We start from the raw sequence: 18,014 nt of genomic DNA, 5'->3' as shown, positions 1-18,014 counted from the left end.
ATATAAATAAATAAATGACAGATACGGACACAAGTGCTGCGGGGCTGAGGTGACAGTTATTAATATAAACAAATAAATAAATGACAGATACGGACACAAGTGCTGCGGGGCTGGGAGTTGGGGGGAAGAACAAAGGGAGCAGGTCAGGGTGACGCAGGAGAGAGTGGGAAGGGCGGAAAGAGGGACTTAATCTGGGAAGGCCTCTTGGAGGAGATGTGGCAGGGTGGTATAGGCCCAGTGCACCTTCCATCAATCCATCAGAGCTATCTATTGAGCGCTTACTACGTGCGGAAAACTGGACTGAGCACTTGGGAGAGTGCAACACGACGTTCCCAGCCCATAAGGAGCTCAATCGATCGTCTCGATTGAGGACATACAGTAGGTAGAGCTGGGGGAAGTAGCCCCACGTGGGACAACCTGATTACCTTGTATCTCCCCCAGCGCTTAGAACAGTGCTCTGCACATAGTAAGCGCTTAACAAATACCAAGATGATTACAATAGAGTGGGTAGACATGACACCCGCCTCCAAGGGGCTTACAGTATAACCATTATTTCATCCTAGTCGAAGTGCAATTTGGGAAACTCACTAATGCTTGGCACATAGTAAGTGCATTACAAATATTTAAAAAATTCCACTGGCTCCTCACTTGCTTAATACACTTTGCTGAGTAGAAAGACGGTGAGTAAAGACAGGGTCTCCTCCAAGAAGCCTTCCCTGACTCATCTCTCATTCCCCCTTTTCTGATTTCTGATTTAAAGGGAGAGGGGAGAGAGGGAGAGAGGGGGGAGAGGGGAGAGAGAAGAGAGAGAGGGAGAGCGAGGAGAGGAGAGAGAGGGGAGAGAGAAGGGAGGAAGGGAGAGAGAGAGAGAGGAAAGGGAGTGAGAGGAAAGGGAGAGAGAGGAGAGGGAGAGGAGAGAGAGGGGGGAGAGAGAGAGAGAGAGAGAGAGGAAAGAGAGGGAGGGAGAAAGAGGAGCGGAGAGAGAGAAGGGAGAGAAAAGGGAGAGAGGGAGAGAGAGGGAGAGCGAGGAAGAGAGAGAAAGGAGAGGGGAGAGAGAAGGGGGAGAGAGAAAGGAGAGAGGGGAGAGAGAAAGGAGAGAGGGGAGAGAGAAAGGAGAGAGGGGAGAGAGAAGAGAGAGAGGGAGAGCGAGGAGAGGAGAGAGAGGGGAGAGAGAAGGGAGGAAGGGGGAGAGAGAGAGAGAGGAAAGGGAGAGAGAGAAAGGGAGAGAGAGGAGAGGGAGAGGAGAGAGGGGGGGAGAGAGAGAGAAGGGAGAGAGAGAGAGAGAGAGAGAGGAAAGAGAGGGAGGGAGAAAGAGGAGCGGAGAGAGAGAAGGGAGAGAAAAGGGAGAGAGGGGGAGAGAGGGAGAGCGAGGAGAGGAGAGAGAGGGGAGAGAGAAGAGAGAGAGAGAGGAGGGGAGAGAGGAGAGGGAGAGGAGAGAGGGGAGAGAGAGAGGGGAGAGAGAGGAGAGAGAGAGGGAGAGAGAGAGGGAGAGAGAGAGAGGAGAGAGAGGGAGAGAGAGAGGGGAGAGAGAGGAGAGGGGGTGGAGAGAGGAGAGAGAGAGGGAGAGAGAGAGGAGAGAGAGGGAGAGAGAGAGGGAGAGAGAGGAGAGAGAGAGGAGAGAGGGGGGGAGAGAGGAGCAGGAGAGGAAGGGGGGAGGGGAGAGAGAGAAGAGAGGGAAAGGGGGAGAGAGGGGAGAGGGAGGGGGAGGAGGGACAAAGAGAAAGAGGGGGAGAAGGGGAGAGAGGGAACAGAGAGGGGAAGAGAGAGGGGAAGGGGGGAGGGGGGGAGAGCGAGAACACCCATTCCCATGGCAACCGGGGCCGCCGCGCTGCCGGCCCGGCCTACGTCACGTCCGCCCCCCCCCGCCGATCGCTTCCGGGTCACCGCCCCGGCGCCTCCCCCGGGGGGTCGGGCCCCCGTCACCGCCGCCTCTTCCTCCTCCTCGTCGTCGGGGGCGGGGGGTGTGTGCCCTTCGCGACCCCGCCGCCGCCGCCTCGTCGTCCTGTCCGCCTTCCTGGGGGGGGGGGGGGTGGGGTGGCCGCAGCCATCTACTTCCGGGTCGCTCCTTCCCTTCCCTTCCCTCCCCTCCCCTCCCGTCCCCTCCCCTCCCCTCCCCCGTCCCCCCGCCCCCTCCGCCGGGGAGGCTGCGGGGCTGCAGGGGGCCGGCGCCGCTGAGGCTGCCGGGAGCGGCGGAGCTGTCCGTGGTGCGAGGCGCGGGGCCGCAGCGTCTAGCGCAGGTGGGTGCCAGGGGAGCCTCCCCCGCCCCCGCGGCCGGTCACCGTCCGCCCCACCGGGGGGGGGGAGAGAGGGGGGAGGGGACGCCGCGATCACGACGGCGGCGGCGGCGGCGGCCAAGCCCGCACCCTGTGCCGAGCGGCGGGGCGGGGAGGCGGGGACGCCGTGGCGCTGGCGGGATTCGAACCCACCCCCTCGGACTCCCGAGGCCCGGGCCCTTCCCGGCGGGGCGAGGGCCGGACCTCGCGCGGTGCAGAAAGGCCGCCGTCCCGCGCCGCTCGGGGCCTCGGTTGCAGAAGGCCGGCCGGCGGGACCCGCTCCCCCGGGGAGCCCCCGAGAAGCCCCCGAGACTTCAGTTGGAGCGGCGAAGACGCCTCTCCTTCACAGCCCCTCCCTCCCCGCAGAGGCTGGGAGCAGAAAAACCCTCCTCGGCCTTTTCTTTCCTTCCCTGCTCTCTTCCCACCCCAGGAAGAACAGCCGGGGACGGTGGGAGTCCTCGCAGCCTCCGCCGAACGCTTGGCGCACGGTGCCGGGCAGATCGGGTGCATTTCCAAAGGGGAGGGAGAGTGGGTCTCCGATCCCCATTTTACAGATGAGGAGAGTGAGGCCCGGAGAAGCCGCAGCGCGCCCCGGACCACCCGGCTGCCCGGTGGCGCGGGCATCGGACCCCCGCTTGTCCCCGCTCCTGTATTCGGTCGTATCTACCGAGCGTTCACCGGGGGCGGAGTAATAATCATGTGGGTATTTGTTAAGCGCCCACTCTGGGCAGAGCACTGTTCTAAGCGCTGGGGGAGAGACGGGGTCATCGGGGGGGGGGGGGTCCCGCGTGAGGCTCACAGTCTTAATCCCCATTTTACAGATGAGGGAACTGAGGCCCAGAGAAGCGAAGCGACTCGCCCGCGGTCAGCCGGCTGACGAGTGGCGGAGCCGGGAGTCGAACCCGTCACCTCTGACTCCCAAGCCCGGGCTCTTGCCGCTGAGCCACGCTGCTTCTTACCGTACTGTCCTGAGCGCCCCGGGGGAGTACGTCATAGCGATGAACGGAGGCGCTCCTGGCCCGCGAGGCGCTTACGGGGTAGTCCACGCGCTCGGCCGGGCTGCTCGGTCAGTCTAGTGGTATTTGATGAGCGCTTATTGGGTGCCGAGCACTGTAGTAGAAGCCCGTGGGAGAGGCCAGTCGAACGATGCGACGACACGGCCGGCTCCCGTCCCGGTCCCACCGGAGGGACCCCGAAGCTGTTGTGGTGGCCGCTTTCTCTCTCCCCCGTGAGACTGTAGACTCTCCTTGAGGGTCGGGACCACCGTCTTCATCCCCCTTTTTCCAGATGAGGTAACCGAGACCCGGAGGAGTGAAGTGACTTGCCCGAGGTCCCCCGCCAGACGAGAGGGCGGAGCCGGGATTAGAACCCGGGTCCTTCCGACTCCCAGGCCCGGGCTCTAGCCACCGGACCGCGCTGCGCCGAGCCGGGCCCTGCCCGTTCTACGGTATCGCGTCCAAGACGGGAAAGGTCTCAGAGCCGGGACGTAAGGCAAACCTTTACCCTTTTTTTGGGGGGGGGGGGGGGAGGGTGGACCTCGAAAGGCCGGCTGTCGCGTTCACCCAAGCGTTGAGCTGCGTTCCGCACACAGGCGCCCGGTACGTAACGGTCGATCCTTTTGGCTTACCCGGTCATAAGCGACCGGAGAAATTTAGCCCGAACCCAGCTTGGCTGTGCGAATTCATTGTGAGTTTTTGGGGTCGGGGTGGTTGTGTTTTGTCTTCCTTCGGTCCCCCCCCTCTGGGGAACCGGCCGGCGGTCGGGAGGGCACGGCTGCCCGGGGACGGCAGCGCCGACCCGGTGCCCGGCGGCGGGCTCCGTTCGGGACGGCCCGGCGGGAGCTTGTTAGAACGGAGGACGGCAGGGGACGGCGCCAGAAATAGCTCCTGCCTCCGTCGCCGGACGAGCAGAGCGGCCGGCCTCCTGCCGCTCCGGAAGATGCCCCCCCGAAACGCGTCCCCGAGCCCCGGCGGCGTTTCGGACGCGGCGCTGGCCGCGGTCGTTTGACCTCTGCCGGGTCTGGCGCCCGGCAGATGGCACTTCTTTCAGCGGAGGTGGGAGAAGATCCCCGAGACGCCGCGTTCTGCCTTCGACTTCCCTGTTTTCTTTTTCGAAACGGCGGCCGGGAGGGTCGGCCGAGGGGGGCCCGACCGGCCCCCGTCTGGTAACGGGGATCTTCAAGGGGCCGCCCGTCCCGGTTTAGAAATATTCACGGGGAGGTTTTCGGGCCGGCGGAGATGGAGTTTATAGATGAAGCGCTTCCGCAGCTGGGAGGCTTCAGGCCCCGGGAACCACAGTCGGTGCATATGTCGTCTTGCTGCGGCCGGATGAACGCTAAGACTCTCGGTCGGGGGTGAATGAAACGTCGGTCTCGTCTCGAGGGGCGTGGGGAGGAAGGGCCGAACTAGCCGGCGAGGAAACTTCCCCCAGAAGCTGTCGGGGGCAGGAGCAGGAAGGCCGGGGAGGGAATCGATGCCTTGGGCTAAAAGGCGGGTGGGGGCCCCGGGGGTGTGAGGAGAAGCGCCGCCAGGGAAGGCGAAATGGCTCATCCCCGTCTGCCTCCCTCCCGGGCTTCCCTTTCCTCAGGGCCGGCTGGAGGCCGTGAAAGTCCAGTTTGGGGCAGGAAGGGGTGAATTTCTCTAGCAGCTGGAGGAACTGGTCTTTAAAAATGGTGTTTGTGCCGCCCTTACTAGGTGCCAAGCCCCATACTAAGCGCCGGAGCAGATAGGAGCTGGTCAGATGGGACAGGGTCCGTGTCCCACGAGGGGCTCGCCACCTTTATCCCCATTTTCCAGATGAGGTAACCGAGGCCCAGAGAAGCGAAGCGACCGGCCCGGGGTCACCCGGCAGTCGAGCGGCGGAGGCGGGCTTAGGATCCGAGTCCTCCGGACTCGCGGGCCCGGGCCGTATCGCGCGGGCCCCGCCGCTTCGAGCCGGGCCCTTCCCCGTTCCACGGTATCGTGTCGAAGGCTAGAAGGGCCTCAAAGCCGGGACGTAGGGTGACCGACCGTTCCCCTTCCCGAGGGGTGGGGAGGGGCGCGTGGATTTGGAAGGGCCGTCTTCTGTCGGCGGCGGTCACTTTGGCGACGGTCACTTTCTCCAGGCGGCGTCTCTCCGGCGTTTGAGTCGGGGAATCCCGACGGGGAGAAGACAGGATCCTTTCGGACGCCGCCGACCTCCGTCGTCGGTCCCGGCGTCCGCCGGACCCGCGAGTCGAACGCCAGACTCGGCCCGAGCGGGGGGCCGTCCGAGCGGAGAGCGGGTGGGTCCGTCGGCCCCGCGTGACCGGGGCGCGCGGGGGCGGGGGGTCAATTCTCCCCGAGGGCCCGGCGGCCGGCGAGGGGGCCCGCTCCGGCTCCCGAGGGCGGGACGGGGAAGGCGGGCGGCGCCCGACGGTCCGGCCGCCCGCTGAAGGGGCCGGGTGGGGTCCCGTTGCAGAGCCCGCATGGCCGGGGGCCGGCCCTCCGCCCGCCGCCCGGCCCGCCGCCCGGCCACGGCAGAGACCAGGTAGCCGCGGGAGCGGGCCGGGCCGGGCCGGCGGCCCTCCATGGAGGCGAGGTACAAAGATGACCTGTTCCGGAAGTACGTGCAGTTCCACGAGGCGCGGGCGGACGGCGCCGACCCCGGGGGCCGGCGGCGGGGGGCCTCGGGCGACGAGGGCCTGCGCGGGGCGGCCTCGGCCCTGCTGAGCCTGCAGCAGGTGGAGCCGCCGGCCCGCTTCCGCCTGCTCCAGTTCTACGAGGTGGCCGAGGGCTCCCTGCGCGGGCTGCGCTCGTCCAACCTGCGGGCCCTGCGCGGGGCCTTCGGCCTGCTCGAGACCCTCGGGATCAACCTCTTCCTCTACCCCTGGAAGAAAGAGTTCAGGAGCATCAAGGTAAGGCGTCCCAGCCTCAGCCGGCCGGCCTCCCTGCCTCCCCCCGGCCCCCGGCGCCGGGGATCCCCTCGCGGTCCGGCCGTTTCGGCTGCCCCGGGCCGTCGGCAGGAGGGGAGGAGGAGAACGAGGAGGAGGCCCGTCGGTCGATCCGTCCGTCGGTCCCGTTTATCGAGCGCTCTCCGTGTGCGGAGAGCACCGTACCGAGCGCTCACGAGAGTACGGTGCCGCAGAGTGGGTGGATGCCAGACGGGTTTTATCGAGCGCTCACCGTGTGCAGAGCGCTCTACTGAGCGCTCGCGAGAGTACAGTACAATAGAGTGGGTGGATACCAACCGAAAGGAGGGGCCGAGCGCTTAGGTTGCGCCGGGCACTCTATTAAGTGCCGGAGTCAGTCCAGTTGTAGCGGAGGTGATAGACGCGTTCCCACCCGGGCCCTGCCCTCAACAGTCTGCGGTCGTACCTTGTTCCCCTTGCCGTCGGGCGTGCCGGCGAAAAGGGCCGTTTGGAAATAAGAAGGAGAGTCACCGGGGCATTCGGCACCCGCTCCGTTTCGAGCGCTGCCCTGCACGCCGGGACTGACAGAAGATGAGGCGGACGGAGAAGCAGCCTGGCTCGGTGGGAAGAGCCCAGGCCCGAGAGTCAGAGGTCCCGGGTCCTCCTCCCGGCCCTGCCACTTCTCTGCTCACTTGACTTCTCTGTGCCCCAGTTAGCTCATCTGTAAAATGGGGACGAAGACTGTGAGCCCGTGTGGGGCGGGGACTCTGTCCAACCTGATTATATCCTATCTACCCCAGCGCTTAGTACAGGTCACCGGGCGCGTAGTAAGCGCTGAAGAAATACAAAAACCTCCCCCCCCCAGAAGCCGGATACGAGGCCGGTCCCACGTGGGGCTCACAGTCCCGGGCGGAGGGAGGAGGGGCGGCCTACCCCCGTTTTGCGGATGAGGAAACTGGAGCTCAGGAAAGTGAAGTGACTCGCCCAAGGTCCCCCATCAGTCAGGAGAGGGAGCCGGGATTTGAACCCCGGTCTCCGGACTCCCAGCTCCGGGCCCTTACCGCCAACCCTCGCCGCTTCTCCTTCGCGACGTTTCGGGTTCAGAAAGCGCCTCCTCCAGTCGCCTCCTCCTCCCCCGTCCCCTTCGGCCCCGCCGATCTTCCCCTCGGAGAGCTGGGGTGGGGTCCCGCTCGGGGCCGCCCCGAGGAAGTAAACATCCGGGGGAGGGGGAGAGCCGCGGCCCGGTCCTCGCGGCGGTCCGGGGGCGCCCCGGGGGTCGCCTCGCGCCCTCCGCGCGCGGCCCCGAACCGAACGGCGCCCCGAACCCGCGGGCGGGCCGGATCCGCCCCGGCCCCCTCGGGCGTCGGCCCGGGGCGCCGGGGAGGGGACGCGGGGGGGAACGGAGGCTCCCTTCTCTCCTAGACCTACACGGGGCCTTTCGTCTATCACATCAAGTCGACGCTGCCGGAGGAGGCGGTCCGGGGGATCCTCAGCTCCCTGGGCTACGTGCCGGAGCTGGGCACGGCCTACAGGCTCAGAGACCTGGTGGAGACGCTCCGCGTGCAGATGGTGTCCTTCGAGCTCTTCCTGGCCAAGGTGGAGTGCGAGCAGCTGCTGGAGATCCACTCGCAAGTGAAGGAGAAGGGCTACTCGGAGCTGGACGTGGTGGCCGAGCGCAAGCGCAGCAAGGAGGACGTGCGGGGCTGCTCGGACGCCATGCGCAGGCGGGCGGAGGGCCGGGAGACCCCCTCGGCCGCCTCCGCGGCCCGGGTGGTCCTGCAGAAGTCGGCCAGCGAGCGGGCGGCCAAGGACTACTTCAAGCCCAGGGTGGGCAAGGCCTCCAAGTCCGTGGACGCCTACGACGGCGGCCCCTGGGAGGCCAGGAAGGCTCCCCCGCCCGGCTGGCCGGGCCCGCGCGAGGAGCCCGCGCCCGCCGGGGACCCCGAGGCCCAGCCGGGCCGCCCGCCGCCCTCGCTGGCGGCCGGGCCGGGGCGCCCCGACGAGCCGGCCCCCGCTCCCTGCCGGCCCGGCCCGCCCCCGCCCGAGGAGCCGGACCTGTACACGGCCCCGGACCCGCGGGGGGCCCCCGGCTTCCGCAGGCAGGACGCCCTCAAGCCGGACATCTGGCTGCCGGCGAACGAGCCCGGCCCCGTCTACCGCCCCAAGCGGGGCCCGGCCGCGTGCCAGGCCTGCGGCCTGCCCGGCCCCGGCCCCTGCCCGCGCTGCGACGGCGCGGCCCTCAAGGCCAACGGCGGGGCCGGCCGGCCGCGCCCCGCCCCCCGGGACAAGCCCCCGCCGGCTCCGGGCCCGGCCAGGCCGAGGCCCGTCGGCTCCTCCTCCCGCTGCAGCTTCTGCAACCGGCCCGGGGCCGCCAACACCTGCACCTTCTGCTCCAAGGTGTCCTGCGACGCCTGCCTCGGCGCTTACCACTACGACCCGTGCTGCCGCAAGAGCGCCCTGCACAGGTTCCTGCCCAGCCACCAGCTCGGCGCCAAGTCCGTCCAGCTCTCCCACCTGGTGTACAGATAGCCGGGCGTCCGCACCCCGCCTCCGCCGGGACCGCGGGGGGCCGAGGCGTCGCCCCGGCGCGGGAGCCGGCCCCCGGGCCTGCCGCCGGGCCGTCGGGCGGGAGACCGGGCGCCCTTCCCCGGAGGGGACGCGGGGCTCCTCCTCTCCTACGGCTGGCGGGGAGGAAGAGAGAGAGACAGAGAGAGAGAGAGAGCGGTCTTCCCGGCCGGGTCAATCTTCCACTCCTGGGGGTCAGCGGGCTTCCTGGCGGCCCCCGAGCCGGGAGACCCTTCTCCCGGTGTGCCGGACTACTTCCAACGGCTCGTCGGTCCCCCGCCCCGCACCCCGACCCCTCCCAAGGGCTGACATCGAAGCACTTCTTGTCCCGGGATCCCCCGGACCTCCCCTCCTCACGCCCCGCCTCAGGCCGGAGGACCCCTCCGGACGTCTTCTCCCGCGGGCCCGCCGGGTTTTCCGGTCGAAAAACCGAACGGAGGGAGCACTGGCCGTACTCCGTCACGTCGCCGACGACCCCCCGAGCGTCGTCCGGCACGCTGTCGGCGCGCTCCTCCCCGCCGCCCCCGGAACGCCGCCGTCTTCCCGCCGCCCGACCCGACCGGGAAGGACCCGGCGGACTTCGTTTCCGTTGCGCACCTACCGAATCCTCCTCTCCTTTCTACTGTAAATAGGCGGTTGGAAAAGTTTTATTTTTTAATAAATATATTAAACCTGTCGTGCGCTGAAAAGTGGTGAGATCGTCGTGTAGCTTCCGTCCAGCGTCCCCGAGGGATCCGCCCTCCTGGCTGGAGGGGCTTCGGTGGGCTGCGGCCGGTCCCCGGCCACGGCGACTTCTGCACCGCAGCGGAGAGGGGCGGAAAGCTGCAGAGGAGAAACTCTCCTCCTCCTCCTCCTCCTCCTCCTCCTCCTCTTCCTCCTCCTCGAAGGAGAGAGCGGTCTCCCCGATACGTGTCTGCCTACCTCCCTTCCGCACTCCCGGGGGCTGCCGCGGGCCCAAAGGTGAGCGTCGACCCGCCAGAGGCCGGCTTCACGCGGTAAAATATCCCAGGCTCCCTCTCCTCCTCCTTTCCGTGGCCGGCCCTCCCCCTCCGAGGCCTGGGAGCCCCGGGCCGAGCCTCTCCGTCCGACTCCGGAGAAATGGGGACGCCTCCCCGATTCCCTCGACTCCCCGCGCGAAGCCTCGGGCTTCAGCCGGGGACCCTCGACCCCCGTTGGCGCCGAGAACCGTCCGGGCTCCGGAGGCGGAAGACCCGGGGTCCGCCGAGCCTCACGGAAGCCGTCCGGCTGGCTCGGCCCGCCGTCTTCTCTCTCGGGGCGGGGGCCCGCCGCTCCGTCCCGTTGGCTCTGGGGAGTAAGAGGGCGAGGGACCGAGGGGGATCCGCCACCAGAGATGGCCTTTTGTGAATCGGCGAAAAAGGTTTCAGCCGGGGGTTCGACGCTCTAAAGCCCTTCGGTCCAGAGCAGTCGGTGGACTTCCGGCTCCCCTCGAGGAGCCAAGCCGAAAGGAAGCGTCTGGCTGTCGGAGTCCAGAAAAAAGGGAAAACGAACTCCAGTGAACAAAACGTTACCTTGCTGATTCTCAGAGCTTCCACGGCTCTGAGCTCGGTCGAGATCTTTTAAGGTTTTTTTTTTCTTACCGTGTTTTTTAATCTCTGTCTCTCTAAGTATGTACACGTATAGCCGCCAGATCACTCTGTAGATGTACGAGGTGTGTATACGGCCGAATTTAAAAGGGATTTTAGTACTCGAACCGACTGGAGCCGTGGTTTCCGTTTCTCGTGAGTTTCTCCCCCGGACCCTTTCTCCGAACCGCCCCGCGTGCTCTGCTTCTAAGACGAGCTCTCCCCGTCCCCTTATCGCTACCCGCCGCCCCACCCACGGCCAACGAATTAACGGACCGTGACGCCACGTAACGCGGACGGTGGACGGAGCAGGGAACGACTACATCTTTTTCGCCTTGAAAGGGAAAAGTCCCGTGTACATATTGTCCTGGAAATACGATCATTCTGAACTGTGTGGAATTGCAAGTGTGCCTGTGGTTTTCTTATTGATGTCTATCCTATTGTATGAGGTTGCTGTGATTGAGAGAGTAAATATATATTATGTACGTATATATGCATCATATACACGTATATAATATGCGCATTGAAAATGCAGGTGGTTCGCCTTTGATTTTGACCAGTGAGCTGGCATATTTATTGAAAGATGATTTTCAAAATAAAGGAAGCGTCTTCCATTCTGGTTAAATGGCATCTTCTTTCCGGAGGTTTTTTTCGTGGGGTTTTTTTTCTTTTTTTTTTTTTTGGCTCCAGCTATATTTAGGTCCAAAATTAGAGTGCCCGGTGCTGGAGTCTAGTTTTCTCAGTCGGCCTCCCGGGCAGGCTTTTAAGATGGAGCCCGGCGCGGGGATGGGCTCCCCTCGTCTCCCCTACCCAAGTCGGGGAAGTCGGGGTCAGGCAGGCGCCCCGCCGGTCTCATTTTTAAAATCTCCCGGGAGGCGCCGGGAACCGGGGAAGGGGTGTGGGGGGGGGGGGGGCTGGGGATTTTGGGGGGGGGACGGGGCGTCCTCGAGGTACCGCGCATGTAGAGCAGAGGAATGATGACTGGTGAATTAGTCAAAGGCTTAGGAAGAATAAGAATCACGGGACTCGTTAAAGCACTCACTAGGTGCCGGGCGCCGTGCCGAGCGCCGCGGCGGATTCGATGCAGTCAGGTCCCTGGGCTCTCGGTCTAGGGAGGAGGCAGAAACAGGTATCGAATCCCCATTTTACAGAGGAGAAGACTGAGGCACAGAGAAGAGGAGCGACTTGTCCGAGGTCAGGCGGGAGGCAGGTGGCCGAGCAGGGGTTAGAACCGAGATCCTCTGACTTCCAGGCCCGGGCTCTTTCCACTAGGCCACCCTGCCCAAGCACTGTGCTCTGCGCTGGGGGAGAATCGGGACCGTGACGTCGACCACGGTCCCCGTCCCGCTCCGCCAGGGGCGTCTCCGCCTCCCACAGGTGATCGATCAATCCATCGATCAGTCAGTGTGGTGTTTACTGAGCGCTTACTGGGTGCGGAGCCCTGGACCGAGGTGATGGGGAGAGTTGGTAGGCGTGTCCCCCTGCCCACGATAAGCTTAGTAAAGTCCACGGCGGCCAAGAGCCGCCGGCTTCGCCTCAACTTCTAGGTCGGGGGGTCGAACCCCTCTACACTTGGTGACTTGCTTTTCGTCCCGGCACCCGGAACCGGGGCCGTTCCCAGGGACTGTGCCCCGAAAAACGTGTTAAGTTCCAGTCAGGCTCTGGGCTCCATCAGTCGTATTTACTGAGCCCTTCGCTGCGTGCAGAGCACTGTTCTGAGCTCTTCGGAGAGTACGGTATCACAGGTGGTAGACGCGTTCCCCCGCTCAGGGTGGCACCCGGAGGGTTTCCAGTCCTCTACCGGTCACGACTACGGGAGGGAGAGTGAAGCAGGGGCCTGTCCGGTCCATCCCTAGCTCGGCCAGTGGCTAGCGAGCGGCAGGCCGTCGGCTGCAAGTCAAAACTCGCGGCGCGGGAGAGAGTCGAGGGCAGAGACCCGTTCACGGCGCGGAAGGAGGCGATGTCAACCGCTTCCGGATTTTTACCGGGAAAACCCCCTGGATCCGCTGCCAGACGGAAGTGGGGCGTTCCGGGAGAGACGCGTCTACGGCGTCGCTCCGGGTCGGACGCGACTCGACGGCATAAGACGACGACGACGAGACACGTTCCCCGCCCACAACGAGCTTACCGTCTAGGAAGGGAGAACGGACGTTAACGGGAAAAAAAAGACGACGACCGATCTGGACACGTGCTGCGGGGCCGAGGCCGGGCCGAATGAAGGGCGCAAATCCGAGTTGCGAGGGCGATGGGGAAGGGAGCGGGAGAAGAGGAGACGAGGCGTTGAAGGCGCTCGGCCCGGAGGCTGCGTAGGGAGAGGGCAGGGCTGGTGCCTCTTCTGCCGCTGATTGGCGGGTGACTTGGGGCAGGCCACTTCTCTCTCTCGGTTCTAAGCTAGGGAGAATGTCTCTTGGCCCGCCCGAGCTCGCGGCAATATGGGGCCAAAGGAGGTAACTGGCGTCGAGCGCTTCGGCGTCTCAGAGCGCTATTTATATATATATATATATATATATATATATATATATATATACGCGTATATATATATATATATGTAACGGTGTCATTCAACCGGTCTTGTTGGGTGCTATTTGAGCATCCTGAGTGCCGAGCTCCAAACTAAGCCCCGGGAGAGTCTCACAGAAGCCGGGCACTCGATCCCCGCCCCCGAGGAGCCCCCAATCCGACGGGAGGGACGTATCGGGAAGCCGGCGGCCGAGTGCCGCCGATGCCAGCGGAAGACGGAGAGCCGGCTCGAGCCGCCGCTCCGCTCTGGATTTTCGGCTCCGTGCACCTCCCCCGCTCCGTCCTCCACGCCGCACAGCCTCCGGAGCCGACGGCTTGATTTGCGCACGTTGGAAAGCTCACCCCAACACTCAAAGGCACGCACGGGTGATCGCCCTCGGGAGTACAGCAGAACGACACGAACTCTCCTGCCAACGTACTAGGCCGGCGTGAGCCACGTGGGAGCCTCGTCGGGTCGCGTAGCCTAGCGGAGAGAGCCCGGGCCCGGGAGTCAGGACGACCCGGGTTCTAATCCCGGCTCTGCCGCCTGTCGGCTGCGTGACCTCGGGCAGGTCACTTGGCTACTCGGTGCCTCGGTCACCTCACCTGGAAAATGGGGATTAAGACCGTCAGCCCCATGCGGGGCACGGACTGTGTCTGACCCGATTACTTCGTATCTACCCCAGTATTTAGAGCGGTGCCGGGCATAAAAAACGAAGAAATCCCCAGTGTCCGGAGGAGGATAGCCTTGCTCTTCTTCCCCTGTGGCTTCTCTGGTCTCAACGCTGCCGGTTCCTCGTTGGGATTTGGTGATTGGATTTTGTTTTTTTTTCAGAGGAGGGGACGAGGACCCGACTATCACTTCGGGCTTATGCATCCAATGGGGTCCGCCGACCCAAGCCCACCCACGCGATCGCTGCTCCGTTTAGCTGCCGGAGGCGCCTGTCGCGTGCAGTCGGTCGATCGTATTTACTGAGCGCTTACTGTGTGCAGAGCACTGTACTAAGCGCCTGGGAGAGTACGGTATAACACAACACGTCCCCCGCCCGTAACAAGCTTACGATCTAGAGTCCCGCTTCTGGCCGAGAGGCTCCGTGGCCCGGTGGAAAGAGCCCGGGCTTGGGAGTCGGAGGACCTGGGTTCGAACCCTAGTTCCGACACTTACCTGCGGTGTGACCTCGGGCCCTTCTCCGTGCCTCAGTTTCTGCACTGGGAAAACGGGGATTCACGAGTGCTCTATCCACTGGGCCGCACCGCTCCTCGACCCTGTTAAAATTAAGTCTCGGAGGAAAGCGACGGCGGAGGGAACGCGAACCGACCGGTTAAGCCACCCGACTTCTTCCCACCGCTGGAGACAGTGGTCGTGTCCCTGTCCCTTGTCCCCTTTCCTGGAGAGATCTGGGACACCTCACTTTCCGAGGCCGGGGGCCAGGAAGCAGTGGGGCTTCACCGCGGATGCTGTGAGTGACAAGGAAGCAGCATGGCCTAGCGGATGGAGCACGGACCCGGGAGTCAGAAGGACCTGGGTTCTAATCCCGGCTCCGCCGCTTGTCCGCCGTGTGACCTCGGGCAATTCGTCTATCATCTCTGTGCTTCAGTTACTTCATCTGTAAAATAGAGATGAAGACTGTGAACCCCAGGGACTGTGTCCATCCTGATTACCTTGTAGCTACCCCAGGGCTTAGTACAGTGCCCGGTATATTATAAGCGCTCAAAGACCGTGGGGAAAAAAAGCTCCATTTCAGGTCTTCACCACACAGCAGCGTGATGGGATTTAGTAAGCGCTTACCAAAAGCCAAGCGCTGGGGTAGGGAAGAGATTCCCCAGGTGGGATTCAGTCCCGGTCCCACATGGAGCTCACAGTCCACGTGGGTGGGGGAGACAAGTATTTTATCCCCATTTTAAAGATGGGGAGACAGAGGCCCAGGGAAGTCAGGTGACTCACCCAAGGTCAGATTAGAAGCCAGGTCTCCCGACTCCCCATCTGGACTGTGAGCTCGCCGAGGACAGGGAACACGTCTGTCAACTCCGTTGTACTGTACTCTCCCAGGCCCTTAGCACAGTGCTCTGCGCACAGAGAGTGCTCGATCAATACCACTGACTCCCAGGTCCGAGCTCTCCCCAGTAGGCCCCGCTGCCTCTTCCCGTCCAGCTCGTGGCTGGAGCCTGGGTGACACTCCTTCAGACCACTGCTGACGGGTGGGACTCGCCTAGATCTGGGGAAATCTGCCGTTTGTCTGACCTCGGCCTCCGCTCCCGGGATCAAACCGCCGCCGAACCGCCCACCGTCCTCCGCCGCTGCCGCTGCCGCTGTGGCGGGAGCGAATCAAGGCCGGAGGGCTCTGAAAGCCGACAGATGGTCTGCCCGGAAAACGTGCAGATTGGCCGCCGAAAATGGCATGGCTTAACGGACAGACCTCGGGGCTAGGAGTCGGGAGCCCCTGGCCTGTTGTGGAACCATCAGCCTCGGTCTCTTTATCTGCAAAATGGAAGTAAGATACTTGCCCCGTGGGCCCCGTGTGGGATGATAATAATAATGATAATGTTGGTATTCGTTAAGCGCTTACCGTGTGCCGAGCACTGTTCTAAGCGCTGGGGGAGATACGGGGTCATCAGGTCGTCCCACGTGAGGCTCACGGTCGATCCCCATTTTACAGACGAGGTAACTGAGGCACAGAGACGTGAAGTGACTCGCCCACAGTCACACAGCTGACAAGTGGCAGAGCCGGGAGTCGAACTCATGACCTCTGACTCCGAAGCCCGGGCTCTTTCCCACTGAGCCACGCTGCTTCCCCTGTCCCACGGAGATGCCCCAGTGCTTTGACCCAGGGGGGCGCTTAATAAATATCAGCGTGGCTTAGTGGAAAGAGCATGGGCTCGGGAGTCGGAGGTCATGGGTTCGAGTCCCGGATCCATCCACTCATCACCTGTGTGACTTAACTTCTCTGTGCCTCAGTTACCTCATCTGAAAAATGGGGATTAAGGTTGTGAGCCACACGTGGGCCAACCTGATTACTTTGGAAGCAGCGTGGCTCAGCGGAAAGAGCCCGGGCTTCGGAGTCAGAGGTCACGGGTTCGGCTCCCGGCTCTGCCACTTGTCAGCTGTGTGACTGTGGGCGAGTCACTTCACTTCTCTGTGCCTCAGTTCCCTCGTCTGGAAAATGGGGGTCGACCGTGAGCCTCACGTGGGACGACCTGATGACCCCGTATCTACCCCAGCGCTTAGAACAGTGCTCTGCACATAGTAAGCGCTCAACAAATACCAACATTATTATTATTATATCAGTCGATGCCTCCGGGGGTTCTAAATTCGCCGGACGCCTTCCTTTCCTAAACGTCAGCTCTCCAAACTTTGACCTGCCCGAGCCACTCCCCTAATCCGCTCGTGGGCCCCGAAGGTCTCCCCCTCCACCTCTTTTGGTCTCCGTGTCCCGGGAATTCCCGGGAGAGAACCGAGAGCGGGGAGAGAGAGGTGGCAGAGCTCTGCAGGGATGCAATCCTGACATTTTCGCCTGAAAAGATTGCCCGGGCATAGCAGGCGGGCCAACCGCACGTGGATGCGACGAGGTAAACAGCCATGAGGCCATTTTCCTGTTCTCCTCCTCCTCACCCCCCCACACACCTTGGTGTGGCCCTCAGAGATTCCAGGGCACTGCTGAGTTATCCCACCCTCGCCGAGTCTGAGCTGCTCCCGAGAACCCCGGTGGATTTACCAAGAAGGAGCGTCCGGCCCGGCAGCGAGGTTTCCTCAGATCCTGAGACACCCCCGGCCGCAGGCAACATCCCCAGTGCAGGTCGGAGGTGGGGGCGGGGAGGGGGCCACGTCAGGCTGCCAACCCCCTGACCTGCTCTGGGGAGACGTCGGCCCGCCATCGGGGTGCCCGGGTTCCCCTCGGCCCGGGGACGAGCCTCCGGCTCTCGGTGGGCCACAGGGGAGCCTCTGGCGGGTTGGGGTGGTTCGGGCCCCGGCTACGTTATCGGAAGCTGGTTGGGGCCCAGCCCAGCAGCGGGGGCTCACGAGACGTGAACTCCGGCCCCCGGTGGCCCCGGGGGAGCCGTCCCGGCCTCTGGACGGGCCCCGGCTCGGCCGGTCAGTTCTGGGGATCGCTCAGGAGGGCAGGTGGGAAAGGCAGAGAGAGGAGGGTCTCTTTCCTGGTCCCGTCGAGCGCCGTCAGCCCCCCCGGGGCCGCACTGGGAGCCGCCACGGGCCCGAACCATGAGGAGAGCGAGGGGAGCCGGGTCCGCCGGGGTTCCGGGGGAGCGGGCTCTCTCGGGCAGAGCTGTCGAATGTAACTTTCCCCAGCTCCTTGCCACGAGAGCAAGAAGAGCCGACAGACCCGACGGTCGCCCTCCCTCGCCTCTCGGGGCCCTCCCCGAGGGCTCCTCCCGTCTTCCTTTGCCCCCCGTCCTCGGCGGGGCGGCGTCGAGATGGCGGGGAAGGCGGGGGCTCCGCACGGGTGGCCTTACGGGCGGCTTGTGCCGCGGCTAAGTTTAGCTGCCGCCCCGGTGGGAGGGAGGGAGGGAGGACGAGGGAGACAAGCGGCTCCCGCCCCTCACTGGGGCTGTGCCAGGAGCCGGGGGCGTCAGGCTCGGGGAAGAGCGGCCTGCAGGCTCCAGCTCGCCCGCTCGCTCCCTCGCGCTGTCTGTCCCTTGCCCTCGCTTGTCCAGGGCAGCCCGGCAGCAGCCCCTCCGGCCCCCGGACGGCCGCCCATCTGTCCCACGGTCACGCCGGGGAGCGTCCGTGGGGCTGAAGACCCACTGTCGCACGGCCTGATGAGGGCAACGGGGGTTGGGGTTCGCCGTCTAGGGGTCCGCCGGCGTCCCGGCCCCGGCCCCCTCCGCCCGCCACCAAGTCGTCCGGCTTTCACGTTCGCGGTTCGAGGTCGGCTGGTCACGTGGCCTAAGTGCTTATTTGAATAAACTCGAGAAACTCCGGGCTGGGCCTCACCTGCAGGGTCAGGGGTTAGCGGTTGTTAGCCTTCGACCTATGTGGACCTTCCCCTTTCTCAAAATATTCACTTCCGCCAGTCCCAAACGATCAGGCTATTGTACGCTTCTCCTTCCCCTCCCTTCCCTTCCCCTGTAGCCTCATGGCCTTCTCTCGGGGCCCGGGGGCCGCCGAAGGAGAGGGTCTTCTGGACGTCACGGGAGCAGCGTGGCCTAGTGGACAGAGCCCGGGCCAGGGAATCGGAAGGACTGGGTTCCAATTCCACCTCCACCACGTGC

The 18,014-nt window shown here is 64.3% G+C and overlaps 1 protein-coding gene and 1 long non-coding RNA gene across 2 annotated transcripts; both read left to right on the top strand.

The window, feature by feature from the left end:
* Window positions 1–2,125: 2,125 nt before the first annotated feature.
* Window positions 2,126–3,135, top strand: LOC114813790. Its single transcript, XR_003761540.1, has 3 exons — window positions 2,126–2,237; window positions 2,704–2,972; window positions 3,095–3,135. It is a non-coding gene; the product is annotated as an uncharacterized LOC114813790 (long non-coding RNA).
* A 469-nt stretch (window positions 3,136–3,604) lies between these two features.
* Window positions 3,605–10,919, top strand: SPATA2 (spermatogenesis associated 2). The gene is made up of 4 exons (XM_029070640.2): window positions 3,605–3,759; window positions 5,377–5,535; window positions 5,712–6,147; window positions 7,564–10,919. The coding sequence occupies exons 3-4, from the start codon at window positions 5,821–5,823 to the stop codon at window positions 8,668–8,670; spliced, it is 1,434 nt and encodes a 477-aa protein (XP_028926473.1). The 5' UTR covers window positions 3,605–3,759; window positions 5,377–5,535; window positions 5,712–5,820; the 3' UTR covers window positions 8,671–10,919.
* The last annotated feature ends 7,095 nt before the right edge of the window (window positions 10,920–18,014 follow it).

This window comes from Ornithorhynchus anatinus, chromosome 8 (assembly GCF_004115215.2).
Source record: "Ornithorhynchus anatinus isolate Pmale09 chromosome 8, mOrnAna1.pri.v4, whole genome shotgun sequence".
Taxonomy (NCBI): domain Eukaryota; kingdom Metazoa; phylum Chordata; class Mammalia; order Monotremata; family Ornithorhynchidae; genus Ornithorhynchus; species Ornithorhynchus anatinus.
The sequence above is the reverse complement of the archived record's forward strand: the minus strand, read 5'-3'. Positions and strand labels throughout refer to the sequence as shown.